At 35.3% G+C, this 15,613-nt stretch overlaps 3 protein-coding genes across 4 annotated transcripts; 1 reads left to right on the top strand and 2 right to left on the bottom strand.

Moving 5' to 3' along the window:
• Positions 1–2,930: 2,930 nt before the first annotated feature.
• Positions 2,931–6,683, bottom strand: LOC111809290 (protein IQ-DOMAIN 3). The gene is made up of 6 exons (XM_023695734.2): positions 6,368–6,683; positions 6,064–6,141; positions 5,664–5,957; positions 5,023–5,250; positions 3,919–4,038; positions 2,931–3,829 (listed from the first exon to the last, which is right to left on the bottom strand). Exons 2-6 carry the CDS (start codon positions 6,136–6,138, stop codon positions 3,107–3,109), a joined length of 1,440 nt encoding a protein of 479 aa, XP_023551502.2. The 5' UTR covers positions 6,139–6,141; positions 6,368–6,683; the 3' UTR covers positions 2,931–3,106.
• A 1,625-nt stretch (positions 6,684–8,308) lies between these two features.
• On the top strand, positions 8,309–13,531 carry RBL (Noc2p family). Of its 2 annotated transcripts, none has more exons than XM_023695449.2 (13): positions 8,309–8,565; positions 8,743–8,803; positions 9,063–9,171; positions 9,250–9,310; positions 9,409–9,503; positions 9,986–10,054; positions 10,308–10,835; positions 11,143–11,445; positions 11,576–11,899; positions 12,485–12,691; positions 12,784–12,873; positions 12,966–13,058; positions 13,184–13,531. In XM_023695449.2, the coding sequence occupies exons 1-13, from the start codon at positions 8,457–8,459 to the stop codon at positions 13,304–13,306; spliced, it is 2,172 nt and encodes a 723-aa protein (XP_023551217.2). In that variant the 5' UTR covers positions 8,309–8,456; the 3' UTR covers positions 13,307–13,531. The 2 variants fall into 2 exon arrangements, with proteins under 2 accessions (XP_023551217.2, XP_023551218.2); XM_023695450.2 differs by having other exon boundaries at positions 8,487–8,565; positions 8,748–8,803.
• Positions 13,532–14,425: 894 nt separating this feature from the next.
• Positions 14,426–15,396, bottom strand: LOC147789763 (uncharacterized). The gene has a single exon (XM_087117100.1). It carries the CDS (start codon positions 15,393–15,395, stop codon positions 14,562–14,564), a length of 834 nt encoding a protein of 277 aa, XP_086973226.1. The 5' UTR covers position 15,396; the 3' UTR covers positions 14,426–14,561.
• Between the last annotated feature and the right edge of the window lie 217 nt (positions 15,397–15,613).

Below are 15,613 nucleotides of genomic sequence, written 5' to 3'. Positions count from 1 at the left end.
AGTTTGCTGTATAGCCTCGAGCAAGCAACGAAAGAGACTGAATACAAATGGCGAAACACGTTCATATATATAGTCGGAAGCTTGGGCTCTTCCTACTTGACTTATTAAAACCGCCGGAATATTTTTGACACGTTTTTTAATTATTTTTATTTATTAGTATATATATATATATATATATATATATATATATATATATATATATATGATAATTTTATTAAATAATCATTTTATTATATTTTGTCAATAATTTTTAAAAATTTAAAAATTAAATTTTATAGGCTAAAATAATATATTGAAAAATCAGTTTAAAATATAAATATATTGGCGTTGTTGACTTTTGGGAGAGTTTCATGTGGCAGAAGTATTTATTTTTAGTTGGATCAAACAATTTTGGGAATTTAAAGTATTTTTAAATAATATATTACCAATCAAGTGAGCATATTTGACTTGAATTAAGAGTAGTGTAAAAACACACCTTTCTTAAATATATATTAAATTAAAACTCACATGAAACTCATTTTATTATGATATATTCTAAATAAATTATGTATTTTTTATATAATTATTTAATTTTTAACTTTTTTTTCTTCTAATTAAATTTATAAACACTTAGAAATATGGATTTCTAGTTTTTAATCTATATTTTAGAGTTTTGGAAATTAAAAATTATTTTTTAATTACAAGTTTAATAAATCTATGATTTATGTATTTAAATTTTTAATTTTGTATTGTTGACAAATATATGTGAATTTAAAACAAATTAATTAATTCATTAGATGTCAAATTAAATTTGATATGAGACATTAAATATTTTAAATTGACACAAAATTAAAAATTTTAAAAACATTTTAATTCTTTTAAATGAATAATTAAAAAGTATATGATAATTAAATTCTAAATAAAAACATCAATAAAAACAAAAAGAATTAACGGAACAAAGCATTTTGTTAGTACTGTGATGTTTCGATTTGTTTTTCAGAACGATAATATATTTTTATAATTATTTTTACGTAAATTGCTAATTAAAGCTAGCAGAATGCCAACACGAACGTACTTTCGACAGAGACATCTTCCATTTTCCTTTGAATCGAACGTTTAAATTCCCGACTTCACATTTAATTAATTGAAAAAAGAAAATTAGAAGGGAAAGAACACAATTTTAAAGATCTAAAAATGTGAAAGGAAGAAAGGGAGCTAAGAGACTGTCATGACTCACATTTTCTCTACACTCCAAATTTCAACGTTGACTCCAAATTTCAACGTTGATTTGATCGCTTTTAGCCTTTATTCGTGTCGATCAAGTTTGTCTAGACCAAAACAATTGGAGGGTCTATAATACGACAAAAATAATTTATTGACTAATAATATTCCTTCAATTAATTTGCAAATACGTGGAATATACAATGATTAAAATAATTCCTCCTCCAATTTCGTTCCATACCTAATTTTTGCCACCTCATCAAATTAAAATAATATCCACTGCGACTTTGTTTTAGACTTTCTAGAAGGTCTCGTATCAATGGAAATCTATTCATTTACTTATAAATCCATTATGAGACTCACTCTCGGTACCCTCAACAATTTTTCTCTTACATATCTACTACAAAATAATAATAATAATAATTAAATTTCAGTTTTATAATGAGTTTAAAGGGAAAAAAAATCATTTTATCAAATTAAAAAATATGGCAAATTATTAAGTGGTCCGATAATTATTAATTTCTTTGTTTATTATCCCTAAGTATTTTAAAAATTCAAGCCGTTTTTTTTTTTTTTGAAAATTCGTTAGCATTTCAAATATTTTCATGGAAACAAGTAAAAATTATTATAAATAAACTTATAAAAAAAAGTAGAAAATTAAAAAATAAAATAGTTATCAATCTCCAAATTCTCTCTTGAATTCATGTTATACAAGTTCTACATTTTTTTTTTTTGTATCTAATTAAATTATTAGCATATTTACTTTAAAAATTTATGACTTCCAAAATTGAAAATAACAAAAGTATATGTGATTACATCAAATAATATTTAATATTTTTTTTATAGTAAAGAATAAATGATTAATTTGGATCTCATTTGATTTCTTTTTTAAATTAAGGGTATAAATCAATATTTTTATTTTTTAAATATCTTTTAATTTTGAATTAAAATAAATAAATATTTAGTTAAAAATAATATGAAAATTAGGGGAAAAAACCTAATTTAAAATAAATAAATAAATAAATAAATAAATAAATAAATAAAGGGGATCATATTCAAGTGTTCAAGTAATAACCTAAAAGATCTATAATATATGGATAAGGTTGGGTGTCTAATCCGGATAACACTATTGATACGACTCATTTTATAATCGTTATAAATGATTTGATCCAAACTGTTTATGTGGAGACATGTGAGTGGGTGTATCTTATATAATGAGTTTGTATAAGACTGAACGAAGAATATCTAATCTTTCTTTATAATTTCGTTAATATAAAAGATTAATATTTCACATGATGATCATATTCGACTTGATCTTAATTCTGAGTACGTTATGAATTCTTACCTGTTAGAGGATGTCTTTAATTTTCATGGGTGGGAATGACTGTTGGAGCCGATTGCTTCTAATAGGCTTTGTTTATGATTGGATCATTAATAAATTGTTTTGACACAATAAATAATTAATTTTACAGTTGTAATTCGCAGGGCCCACAAGATCTCATACTTAATTGTTGTAACATTAAAATTATCAATTTTTTACTTAAATATTAAAATAATTAATACTTATTACAGACAGTTAAAATTTAAACAATTTATATTGAGATATTTAATTAGTATTTATATATTACAATAAAATAAACAAAGTATCAATTAAATTAATGTGTTGGATTAAAGTAGTAATCAATCGAAAATTAACCAATAAACTAGTGATTTTGAAATAAAAGAAAGAATTAAATCAAAGTTTGATTAGAATTTGTAATGAGAAATCAACAACATGAAGAACAAGAAATAATAAATCCTTCTATTTTAGATGCGATCACACAAACTCTAGAAAGTAAATAACATGACAAACTATATACCTCTTCAATTAAGAAATGATTAAAATCACTACCGAATTCATTTTCAACTATCGGCTCTCGCCGGTGAAATCTCTCTCTGCAACATTCTTGATCGGGTTAGTGTCTACTTTCGGCGGACCAGAGTGCCTCCTCGAGATCGCCGGCGAGGCGGGGAACGAGAGCCGTTTCTTTAAGCCGCCACTTGCTGGTGCCTTATCTGGAGTCGCTGCCGTATTCTCCGTTCCCATTGGACTCGACAACCGGGACCTTGCCCTGGCTGCTTCTGTGGACGCCATGTAGCTTGGAACTGATGGCGAACTCGTGAAGCTTTCATCGTCCCTCACTGATGATCCGGCGATGCTGTGTCGCCGGTACCGCTCCGATTTGACGCTCAATGCGCTTCGGGAATCGGCGTCTCCACTCCAGCCGAATCCTCTTGGACTATCCGGCTTCAATTTTCTCCCTGCAGATAGCGACGAATGCGCCTTCGTAGGAGTTGCCGGCGATTGGCGACTTGGAGCTCGGCTTGTTTTCTGGCTCGTCGGAGTCCTTGGAAATGGCTTGATGTCGAGATTGAGATCGCGACGGGAGTACGATTTGGAAATGTCTCCGATCGAGGTTGCATGGCTGATCGCGCTCTTGACAGAGCCGCGATCGTGACAATCGGCGGTGCTCTTAGCCTCCCATGGACGAGCGGCCATCCATCGTTCCAACCAACTCCAGCCCCAATGGGGATTGTTCGGATCCATGAATGTAGGGTTTGCAGATTTGGAAGAATTCTTGCCTGAATTCTGTTGGGGAAACGGCGATGAGGATGAAAATCAATGATCTGAGGAGGGAGATGATAATCAAATCAGGAAGAAATGGAAACGAATTGAACCTGATGAGAGTAAGCATACGCCAATGCCCTTTCTCTTCTTGTTGCTGCTCCTTGCCTGTAAACTTGTCTGGCTTCAATTTGCTGCTTTGATTTGGTACTGTCATTCCATTCATTGTTTGCCTAATTTAGCATCAAAATTTAAATTCTCATCCATACAGATCCAGGATTAAGAATGCATGCAATATATTCATTTAAGATTGTGAGATCTCGATCGGAGAGAGGAAACGAAGCTTTCCTTATCAGGGTGTGGAAACCTCTCTCTAATAGACGCGTTTTAAAACCGTAAGGCTGACGGTTATATGTAATAGTTCAAAGCAGACAATATCTACTCGCGGTGGATTTGGACTTTTACAAAGGGTATTAGAGCTAGTTATCGGGCGGTGTGCTAGCGAGAATGTTGGGACCCCAAGGGGTGGATTGTGAGATGCTACATTAGTTGGAAAGGGAAACGAAGCAATCCTTATGAGGGTGTAGAAATCTCTCTCTAGGGATTGTGAGATCCCAAATTGGTTGGAGAGGGGAACGAAAAATTTCTTTTAAGGGTGTGGAAACCTCTGAACCTCTCCTTAGTTGACACGTTTAAAAACCGTGAGGGGAAGCTCAAAAGGTAAAACTCGAAAGGAAAAGCCCTCTTTCTTTTAAGGGTGTGGAAACCTCTCAACCTCTCCTTAGTCGACGTGTTTAAAAACCGTGAGGGGAAGCTCGAAAGGTAAATCCCAAAGAGGACAATATCTGTTAGTGGTGGGCTTAGCCCGTCACCAGGCAGTGTGCCAGCAAGAACGTTGAAGGGAAGAACGAAACATTCCTTACAAGGATGTGGAAACCTCTTCTTAGCAGACGCGTTTCAAAAACCATGAGAGAAAGTCCAAAAGAAAAAACCCAAAGAAGACAATATCTGCTAGCAATAAGTTGGACCGTTACAAAGATTGTGAAAGAGAAACTAAAAAAGAGGTTCACTTAGGACGACTAAGAGTAATACTCGACAGCTAGCTACCTCGGGTGCAGCTACTTTTTCTAGCTACCAACACATGTGATTGAACCATGTAGCTAAGTAATACTCATAGGACAACCAATCTGACACGAGGAGTTTCCAGAAAAACTTACAGAAGCAGTTAATCTGTGAAGCTCTCTTTCATGTTTTTGTTGGAGCTGCCTCTGGAGAGCCTGATTCTCCTCTGACATTCTAATTCTTCTTCCACGCACCTGTGACTGCACACGAGCAAGCGTCTGCATGCATCTTAATGTGGTGGTTGCTTGTCTCTTAACAGACTGGCCTTGGATCAATGACTTCAGCCTCACCAACCCTCTTAATGCCCGCAGCGCCCTCCTTGCCTGACCCAAACGAAATTCCCATTACTAAAACCATATTTAATGTCCCAAACCCATTATAGAAAAGCCCTTCAAATCACTGTTTTTGAGCCCTCTGCAGGCCATTAAATGACACATTAAAGCCTGCATTGAAGTTAGGTGTATATGATTTGCACATATTTGATGCCAAGTCATGGCAAGCTGGAAGTTTGACTTGTTTCTCTCGAGTTCTAACCGATGACCTTATCCGAACGGATCGGATCTGTTCTAAGGTCAGTCGTCTTGTGATATACGAGTGACAATCATAGATTCTAAGTTATATCTAACCGTTATTCATCCTTGAATAGACCTCTAACTTTGCAAGATCCAACTAACGGTAGCTATGGCTTTCCATGAGTGTCATCAATTATTGCTAATAAGTGAAAGAGATCACTCACCATATAGCCACGGAATGTAGTCTGGATCTTGATGGCTGCTATTTCTTCCTTTGATTTCCCGGAGTACCTAGTAATGGTAGTGAGCCGAACGACCTCCGCCGCAGCCTGAGCAGCTGCGACGGCGGCCTCGGCGGCAACTGCAGTGGCAATGGCAACAGAATAAGCATGTTTGCTCTGTTCATTCTCTGCATCAACTAGCTTCACCTCTTCAATAGGAAGAACAGACACATCCAATGGAGCTGTCTCCAATTTCTTTGGCTTCCCAAACCATCTCTTCTTGGATTTGTTGGTTTTCTAGCCATGAAAAATCAAGAACAAACTCTCAGTTCATGATCTTAAACAACCAAAAACACAGAGAAAACAACAATCCATAGAAATTAGAATCCCAACCCATAAGAACCTGCTCTTTCTTTTCCTTAGATTCAGTAGCAAATGCCTTCTTCACAGCAGAAAACCATCCCCCTTTCTTCCCCATTTCCTATTCCATCGTCAAAAACAGATCAGTCAAACATACAAGAACTCAAACAGATCAAAATCTACTAAAGTCTTAGAACACAGATCCAAAATGGAGAAACCCCATAACATTGTTCATAGAAAAATCCCAGAAAATTGTCGAAAACTGAAAGTTCTTGAGGGGAAAAACAAAACCCATGAAACGATTTCATTAGAAATAAGAGATTTAGAGGCAAAAACCATTAGAATACCTCAGCACAAAAGCGCCATAGCTTTTCTGAATCTCAGCAGCTTTCTCTCTCTTAGATCCTAAAGAAATTGATAGGGAAAGAACGCAGCAACCTCCATTAGAGAGAGAAAGGGCCAGATCTCGAGGTTAGAGAAGGGGCAAAAACGGAATTAACGAAAAGAATTGGGGGGAGTGTGTAGGGCGTTGGGAGAAGAGAATTTCAGGAGTAAACCGAGTGGGCTCAGGCTCTGTGTGACTCTTATTATTATTGTTATTATTTTAATAGCATCAGCGGCAAGGCAAGCTGAACAACAGGACAAATCAACACCCAAGTTGCTATCGCCGCCGCTGGCTCCGCCGTCGACCGGTGAAACTTTTAGGGGAAAAAGTGGGGAGTCCGTTAAAAATTAAGAGGGAAATCACATGATGTCGTCGTAACGTGTACACTAAGTATGACCAATTATGACTTGCCACGTGCCCTTTTGTTATCGGTTTCTGAAACGACCAAAAAGTTTTATTGCTTTAATGTTAGAACTTCGTGCTGGGCTAAGCCCAGCTTTTGTAACCTAGCCACGTGGCCCATCCTGATAGCGCCACGTACGTTCTTAATATAGTTTTTTTTTTCCTCCTATCTTTTGATTTATTTTATTTTCTATATTTTAAAATAATGTTTTCTTTTTCTTATTCTTTTCGCAGAATCTTTGACAATATCGATTTTAAACATCCTTTTCTAATTATTAAGTTAGTGTAGATTATAAAATAAAATATAAAAATAAATTGATAATTTTAAATATTTTTTTAAAATAAAAAATGTTATTTTTTAAAACATAGATGGTATTGCTTGAGGAATGAAATAAAATAACATTTAGCATATGCTTTTTTAAGTGTATATTTCAATAATAATATTTAGTATATGCTTTTTAAGTGTATATTTCAATTTTGACGATAGCAGAACCAATCGAAGTCGAAGCTATTCTTTCACGTGTCAATCTTTCTCGTATTATTCATAAGGCCATATTTAAGTGTTTAGATTTTTTAACAACAATGAGTACGTAGATCTTTGATGAACGATGGCGGTGACATGATTCATCTGGTGTGATGTTGTGCTTGAATAACACGAGGGCAATAATATCTAAACGTGTTTATGTTTTACTCTAACGGTGAGTGTTTGTTACGACGAAATGTTTAACCCACTTCAGTTTCTTACCATTCTACTTTCAATTGAATGTGAGTCGAGGCCAGTTCTTGACGTGGGGTATAATTAAAACAAAATGCACACAAATTAATGAAAGTAACTCAATTTTAATGAAATTAAATGCTTAAATTGGTTCAATTAATGAGATATACGTTTGTTTTTGCCACTTCAACGCCTCGAACCTTATGCTCTTTTGGCTTATTATTTTGTAGTTAACCCTAACTTCCGTATTTAGGCATGTGTTTAAATTTATTAGAAAGGTGTGAAACATACGTATACCATATGTGTTTTAAAACTGTGAGGCTGACGACTAACGTAATAGTTCAAAATAGACAATATTTGCTAACGATCGGCTTGAACACTTATTTATATCATTTACAAACGAGTTATTTTAGGAATATGAGAAAAAATATATTATCCTCTAATTTTAAATATTATATAATTAAGTTTTGAATTTTAAATTTTATATTTAATAAGTCTGTATTATACTTAACAATTTTTACGTTAAATACGAAATAAAAATTAGATATTTATTATATTTCACATTAAATATAATTTTGGGTTTTTTAAAATACATTTTGGGTGTTATTTCACATCCTTATTTTCATGATAATTTCCCTTCAACTCTAATGAACATCTCGTGGGCCGTGTCCACTATGATGGGCTGAATCCATATTGGGCTTTCGAATGACGTACGGGCCGAAGTTATGGGCCAAGTTCAGTAGAAAAGCCCAGTTTTCATTTTCATACTAGCCGAAAGCACATTAACCCTTCCCCTTCCCTCGACAGTCGCCGGGCTAACGAGTTTTGCCTCCTCTTCCTCTGAAATTTCCCCTCCCAGCCACCAACGTGCTTACAGGAGTTCCGACAAGAGGAGTTGAATTCTGGTGTTGATTCTTCGTACTACAGCAACGAAATGGGGAAGCTCGGGAAGAAAGCAAGGAAGTTCGCGAAGAAAAATCTTCAGACTGTGCTCAAAAGGAAGCGGAAACTGAAGTCTATGTTCAAAAAGAAAGCTCCGTCAAGTAAGATTCATGTTCTAATCTTAATTTCTGAAAGATATTTTATTATTCGACACGTTTTTTTTCCTGTTCATTCTTTTCTCTGTATACTTGTTTTTGTTTGCAGACTTGAGCTGCTTAACGATTTTGTTTCCAGCTATTTTTTATGTTATTTATTTGGTTTTTCTTCAAATTTCGTAGAACAGATCAAGGACGGTGTTGAAAATCAAAAGGACGATGCATCGAAGCTCCACAGTCAAATGTAATGCTTAAACATTTTGTTCATTCTTTTCGAGCTTCGTGTTTATATAAATCTCACTCAATTTGTGTTTAGTCTGTGTCGTCAACTTCATTCTGATAATCATCTCTCTGAATAATATTTTTTATGTGATTTACTTGGCCACAAAAAAGTACACATATGGATATATATCGAATTTGTTTAATCTCTCTTGAGCGGTTTCAATTTTTAACATGCTACATTATCCATTTAATTCATTTAAATTTCACGATTCTATTTGCAGGAATGGTGAATCTGATGCAAACGACAATGTTTCTTTGGATGCTATTTTCAGTGAAGATGAATATGATATGCTTGAAAATGATTCTGACAGCGATGGATACATCTCAGAGGTTTTTACCGAGTTTTGCCGATATGATTTATGATTATTTGATTGGGTCATTGCATTTCTAACGTTATTTGTCAATTAGGAATTAAGCTCGTTTAACACTGCTGAAAATGGAATTGACAATAATTCAGAAGGCGGCACTGGTGAGTCTACCTCCATGCTATCTATGGTGAATAATTTCTAGTACTTTATCCTGATACTTCCTTTGATCCTGTCGTCAATTGTTGGTGTTATTTTGCAGACATGGTTAGTCCCAACCATTTATCGGATCAGAACAAAGAAATTCTTTCAGAACTCACAAAGAAAACAAAGGAATTGAATAGGTTGAAAGAAAAGGTAATGCTGTACTTTATTTAATCTCCGTCTCCACTTGATAAGAAATGCCAGGGCAAGTAAAATGCATGCCAAATGAATCCTAGGTATACATGAATTTAGGATGTGCAAAAGATTTCTTTTACTTATTCATAGCATTGCATTGTGTCTAATGCTCTGCATTATTTCTGGATTTTAAATATCTGTAGCCAGCGGCTGATTTCCGATACTGGGTGCTTGGCATCATCATTAAGTACAAGGGTTTATGCTTTTTTGGAATGAATTAATCAATTATCACAATTTGGACTAAGATTTATGATTGATTTTAATGATCTCCAGAGGGTTTATGTAAATTTTCAATGCTTTCACCAACACTGTTTAATCATTTGAAGCTAGAGTCGCCGGTGGCGTTTTTTTTTCCTTCTCTTTTCATCTTATAACGATTGTTTAATTTTCACTCTATTACTGGGTATTTTAATTTATTGCTTTACTTGGAAGATTTTCAGGATCCAGGATTCTTGAAGTTTCTGGAAACCAATAATAAGGCAGTTACGCCTTTCAGAGACGAAGACGCTGTAAGTATTATGTAGAGTGCTATGTTACTTGAATTTTGTTTATGAATGATTTGTTTAAGGTTTATTGAATGATTTGTTTAAGGTTTATTAAATTCCTCCCTTTTCCTTTGTTCCTTATCTATTAATTTAGTACTCTATAAAATTTAATCGTGTTGAAACGAGTACTGTTAGCCAATTATGTTTTGATGTCTTTTTTTTTTAATCTTTTTCCATCTGATTGTTTTCCTCTTCTCTCAATGTTTTCCTTGGACAGAGTTCTGATGAGGAAACCATCAATGATGATGGTCTAAATCGAGAAGAACAGAGCAATAGTTCTAATAAAGGCTTTTTGCTGAGTAGCTCTGTTGTCGATTCCTTGTGTGATCAAGTTAAGAACAAGCATGATTTGTCTCTTCTTACCAGTCTAATAAACGGGTATCGAGCTGCGTGTCACTATGGATCTGAAGCAGCAAGCAATGTAGATGCTGTCAGATGTTATAAAATTGGAAACAGTGAAACTTTCTCCAAGATATTAATCTTCACACTCGGTGAGGCTGACAATTTATTTAGGGAGCATCTAGGACTCACGAACTCCAGAGTGAAGAAGGAGACAATTTTAGAAATGAAAAACACCCAAAAATGGAAAGCGGTCAAGCCTTTAATCAAGTCATATTTAAGGAGTTGCTTATTTCTCTTGAATGACGCTTCAGAAACTGAGATATTGAGGTTCGCCTTGGCTCGAATAAGAGCATCCACAATATTTTTTGCAGCTTTCCCTTCTCTACAGCGGCGGCTCATCAAGGCATGTATACGTTTTACATTGATTTTCTTACCTTGTTTTTTTTGTTGATGCATTTGAAGCTAGTATGGACATATCTACCTTTCTCAGGTTTCGTTTCCATTTAATTTCATTCAAATTTGAGCTCACACCAAGAAATTTTAAAATTTTCTCATATTTCCTGACCATAGATGGAGATGACCATATTTTGGTCCTGTGTATTGTTCTTCATTCATTGCTACCAGTAGCCTGTTAATCCTATATACTCATTTGTCTCGTACCGCTAATGTAAAAGGACTCGCCACTAAAATATAAGAATCCACTGATGCAGATTGCAGTACATTTGTGGGCGACTGGTGAAGGAACGCTCTCGTCCCTCTCATTTCTCATAATACGAGACTTGAGTTCTATGCTTGGTTCTAATGGCTTCGACTCCTGCTGGATTAAAATGTACAAGGCTTTCATTGCTAACAGCAAATTTGCAGAGCCGATTCTGCATAAACATATGCAATTTCTGAGAGACTCCTTTGTTGAGTTATGCTCTCTTGATGTCCATAGAACTACTACTAGAGCCAAGGCTTCAATCCAGCAACTTACAAAGATACTGCATCAGGGTTTACGAACAAAGAAGAAAGTAAGCTGTCAGGGTGCCTTATCTTGCTTCCTTGAATCAAGAACTTTTAATGTATTATTGTTTGTTCAAGCTTACTGGAAGCCTATTTTCATTTACAATACTTTCTCCATGGCTGTACTTCTCTTTGCAGGAAGCTGTCAAGATGATGTGCAGTTGGCAATATATCAATTGCATTGATCTCTGGGTCAAGTTCATTGCTGCAAATTTCCAGGATTATGATTTCCAAACACTGCTCTATAATATTATTCAGATTATAAATGGAGTGGCCGTGTTGTTTCCTGGTCCTAGATATCTACCTTTAAGAGTTAAATGCATTCAGTGGTTGAATCATCTTTCCAGCTCTAGTGGGATTTTTATTCCTGTTGCATCAACAGTGTTGGATATTTTGGAACATATACCCGGCAAAGAGAGCAAGAATCCAGGAGCTCACTTCAACCACTTGTCTGCCCTACAGGTTATACCTTTATGCTTTATACATACATATGAATGTTCATGTATTTCGTGATTCTGCAATGATGCATTATGTAACAGCCCAAGCCCACTGCTAACAGATATTGTCCTTTTTGGGCTTTCTCTTTCGGGCTTCCCTTCAAGGTTTTTAAAATGCGTCTCCTAGGGAGAGATTTCCACACCCTTGTAAAGAATACTTCATTCTCCTCCCCAACTGATGTGGGATCTCACAATCCACCTTCCTTCGGGGCCCAACGTCCTTGTTGGAACACCGCCTCATGTCCACCCCCTTTGGGGCTCAGCCTCCTCGCGGGCACATCATCTGGTGTCTGGCTTTGATACCATTTGTAACAGCCCAAGCTTACCGCTAGCAGATATTGTCCTCTTTGGGCTTTCTCTTTCGGGTCTCCCTTCAAAGTTTTTAAAACGCATCTGCTAGGGAGAGGTTTCCACACCCTTATAAAAAATGTTTCGTTCTCCTCCCCAACCGACGTGGGATCTCACACATTGTTCACGTAATCAAGAAAGAAAACCATCGTTTTGCTAAATGCGTGAATTTCAATTTCTCTCTTCTACGTTATTAATGCAGCTGCCAAAAAATTGGTTGAAGTCGCGGAACTTTATGGAGGAATGTGTTTTATCTTCCATTGAGCTTCTTTCAGCTCACTTTGCTCAATGGAGCTACAGTATATCTTTCCCTGAACTGGCTACTATTCCACTTACTCAACTCAAGAAGTTTCATGCGACAACTACAACCGAGAACCTCAAGCGATTGGTAAAGCGTTTTATTGATCAGGTAAAGAATGTATTTTGTGTTTGAATCGTGTCGATCCTACGTTCTATCTATTCATGCTCTACATATTCTTAGACCTTTTGTTTGCCATTCAGGTTGAGCAGAATATCGTCTTCGTGCAAAAAAAGAGAAATGAAGTCTCATTTTCACCCAAAGATCAGCAAGCTGTTGAATCATTTCTTCAGGTTTCCTTCCCTTTTCTTCTTACCGTTTAATTGTTTCGGTTTCTCACTCCTAGCAACCGACACGTATCATTTGCATTATGTGACGATTGCAGCTAGAGAAATGCAACAGCAACGCTCCGTTTACACAATATTACAAAAGCGTATTGGACAAAGCTGCATCCAGGCATATGTCTCTGGATAAAAAGGTACCACTTCGCCTCTCATGCTTAAAACATTGAATTTGTTGCAACAACTGCTAATGTTAATAGATTTTCCTCACATTAGTATGTTTTCTTAGTTATGATCTTGCTTACCAAAGCCGATTTTGTAGTTACCTGGAGCCAACAAGAACAAAAAGAAAAGACAACAGCTTGAAAACAACAACCAAATTGAATCAGCTACTAATGGCAAAGTACAGCCCGAGAAGAAACGAGTGAAAAAGAGGAAAACTTGAGGACTCGTTGGTGGTCGTGTTCATTTTCTAATCCGAGGTAACAGGTTTTTATCAGTCATCTTTCTCCAAATATTGTGAGATTTTTTAGCCCTGGTAATTTCAGTAATCGATCTATATCACATTAATCAGGAGCCAACAAGTTAGATATTAGAATTGTACTTTTAGATTAGTTAGGGCATTGAAATTCATCGTCTTTGGGGTAATATCAATTTTGTTTACAAGTCATCCTTCATATCTTTTATATCAATCTTGCTTGTTCTTCAGTACTCTAAATGGATGTATGTATTTCTCCGTGTAGCCTCTGAACTTTTAATTTTGTGTCTATATTGTCTGACGTTTTAAAAATTAATGTTACATTTTATAAACTCAAAATCTTAGAACGTCTAAATTTTTAAGGGACTAAATTTATTAAAAGAAGAGGAGCCATAACCTAGCTAACTTTTAGTAAGATGGCACAACTTAATTTGTGCCTTCCCGTTGGATGATTTGACCGGAACTTTAGAACCTTGAACCCTAAACCCTAAATCCTAAACCGCTTAGCTGCATATTTCTCATTGAAATTTTCTGCTTTATTATTTTCTAGGTCGAATTATTCTAAAGACATTGCTTCATGTTTATTGTTTGGTTCGTAGAATTATTTTAAATGAACATATATTTCTTGGTTTTTTATTATACAAATTTTAAAAATAATTTTATACTATTTTTTTTAAAATATTGCAACCTATTTGTGAACAGAACCATACTGTTCGTCAATAAATTGTATTTTATGTTTGCATGAAGACAGAATTTTGGAGGATTTAAGGGGATCATATATATATTATTCATTTTTTAATTATATATTCTCCAACAGTATTTATAAATAAATTTAAAATAAATGAATAAATGCTTAATAAATTAATATTTTACTTTTTGAATAAATGATCAAACCAATATGGGTAAAAATAATAATAAATATTGCTTTGGGTAAAAAAAATTTGATAAGTTTTTTTTTTCAATATTATAATCATAATTATGGCTTAAATATTTTCTTAGCTCATAAGAGTTATTATTGCAATCTTCATCATATAAGAATTCTTTTAAAATATAGAAATTAATATATTTTTTTTTCTTAATCACATTTTATTTTAGTTATTGAATATTAATTGATTTTGTTACACAAAAAAGAAATGAATGAAAAAAAAAAAAAAGGTAAATATAATTTAGGACGATCCTCATGTAAAAAGCATCTCCAAAACCGGCTTTCCACTTTCTAATGTCACGCGACTGGAATGGGCCTTAAGGAACCTTTTACGACGACGTTTTGATCGCTGCTGCTACTACAGCCCATTACCAATGTCCTAAGAACCTTCCATAGTACATGAGCCGTCGTCTTCTTTCCACTGCTTCCTCTGGCCACTGTCCTCTCCTCCGACGGCCAGAACATCGCCGGGCGTCTGCTCCGCTGCTGCCTTGTCCTTATCTCACTCAGTTCCATCTCCTTTGGAAGCCTCATGCTACCAAACAGAAACAAGAACCAGCGCGATTTCTTCGGCCACGATTCCATTATCATCGCTCTCTCCGCCGGTAAGTCGTATTTCTCCATTTTCCTGGTTCTCTTCCGCTTGATGCACTCAGTATTCTTCGGCAGTGAAATGGAAATCGGATCGAAGCTTTTAACTCGTCTCGTCGTTCTAGCATAAGCGATTTCACAACCTTTTGCGTCAATTGCAGACAATTTTTTAGCGTCGAACGAGTGTGATTTCGTACGAAATTGGCAATTCTTTTCGGAAAATTTCTCCGATGCAATTCTCTCTGTGTTTTGTGATTCGCTCGGCTGTTTTTCAGGTATAAATTTCCCGCAGAAAATTATGTCACCGGATCCTGAATAAGTCGAATCAGAAACAGAGAAATTATCGCTGAAAAACTCGAAGAATGTATCTTCGTTGTCAAACGAAGCGCTCCGATCCTGCTTGTCGCAATTTGATTCATCGCTGAAAATTGGAAGGTCGCATAAAGAGAGCGTTTCTTCGGCTTCTTCATCATGCGGATATGGATGATCTTCATTGATGGAAGCATCTTCTCCTCGGTAAGAATCCTTAGCAACTATCATTTCTAAGCAAATTGAAGCCGATTGATGATGATCAACCGTTGATGAAAACTAGAAAGAAAAAGCATTAAAGATCATGAGAGAAAAATTTGAAATCCATAAGTTGAATAGATTTGATTCACGGGGATCTTATAGGCTCAGCCACAAATTGGTAGAGAGACGAAACAGAAAGTGTGGGTAGTTCATTGGTCGTGCGGACTTTCTAGAAGCGCAGACGGAGA

The sequence above is a fragment of the Cucurbita pepo genome, chromosome 13 (genome assembly GCF_057944985.1).
Source record: "Cucurbita pepo subsp. pepo isolate OVF chromosome 13, ASM5794498v1, whole genome shotgun sequence".
NCBI classification, from domain to species: domain Eukaryota; kingdom Viridiplantae; phylum Streptophyta; class Magnoliopsida; order Cucurbitales; family Cucurbitaceae; genus Cucurbita; species Cucurbita pepo.
The sequence above is the reverse complement of the archived record's forward strand: the minus strand, read 5'-3'. Positions and strand labels throughout refer to the sequence as shown.

Bases quoted from the DNA above. Each gene is read 5' to 3' on its own strand.
- LOC111809290 (XM_023695734.2), bottom strand. From the start codon at position 6,138: ATGGGGAAGAAAGGGGGATGGTTTTCTGCTGTGAAGAAGGCATTTGCT. The intron at 5,958-6,063 runs GTTCTTATGGGT...TTTCATGGCTAG, and splicing joins CTAAGGAAAAGAAAGAGCAG to AAAACCAACAAATCCAAGAA. The intron at 5,251-5,663 runs GTGAGTGATCTC...CGTTTGGGTCAG, and splicing joins CTACATTCCGTGGCTATATG to GCAAGGAGGGCGCTGCGGGC.
- RBL (XM_023695449.2), top strand. From the start codon at position 8,457: ATGGGGAAGCTCGGGAAGAAAGCAAGGAAGTTCGCGAAGAAAAATCTT. The intron at 8,566-8,742 runs GTAAGATTCATG...CAAATTTCGTAG, and splicing joins CAAAAAGAAAGCTCCGTCAA to AACAGATCAAGGACGGTGTT. The intron at 13,059-13,183 runs GTACCACTTCGC...CCGATTTTGTAG, and splicing joins ATATGTCTCTGGATAAAAAG to TTACCTGGAGCCAACAAGAA.
- LOC147789763 (XM_087117100.1), bottom strand. From the start codon at position 15,395: ATGATAGTTGCTAAGGATTCTTACCGAGGAGAAGATGCTTCCATCAAT.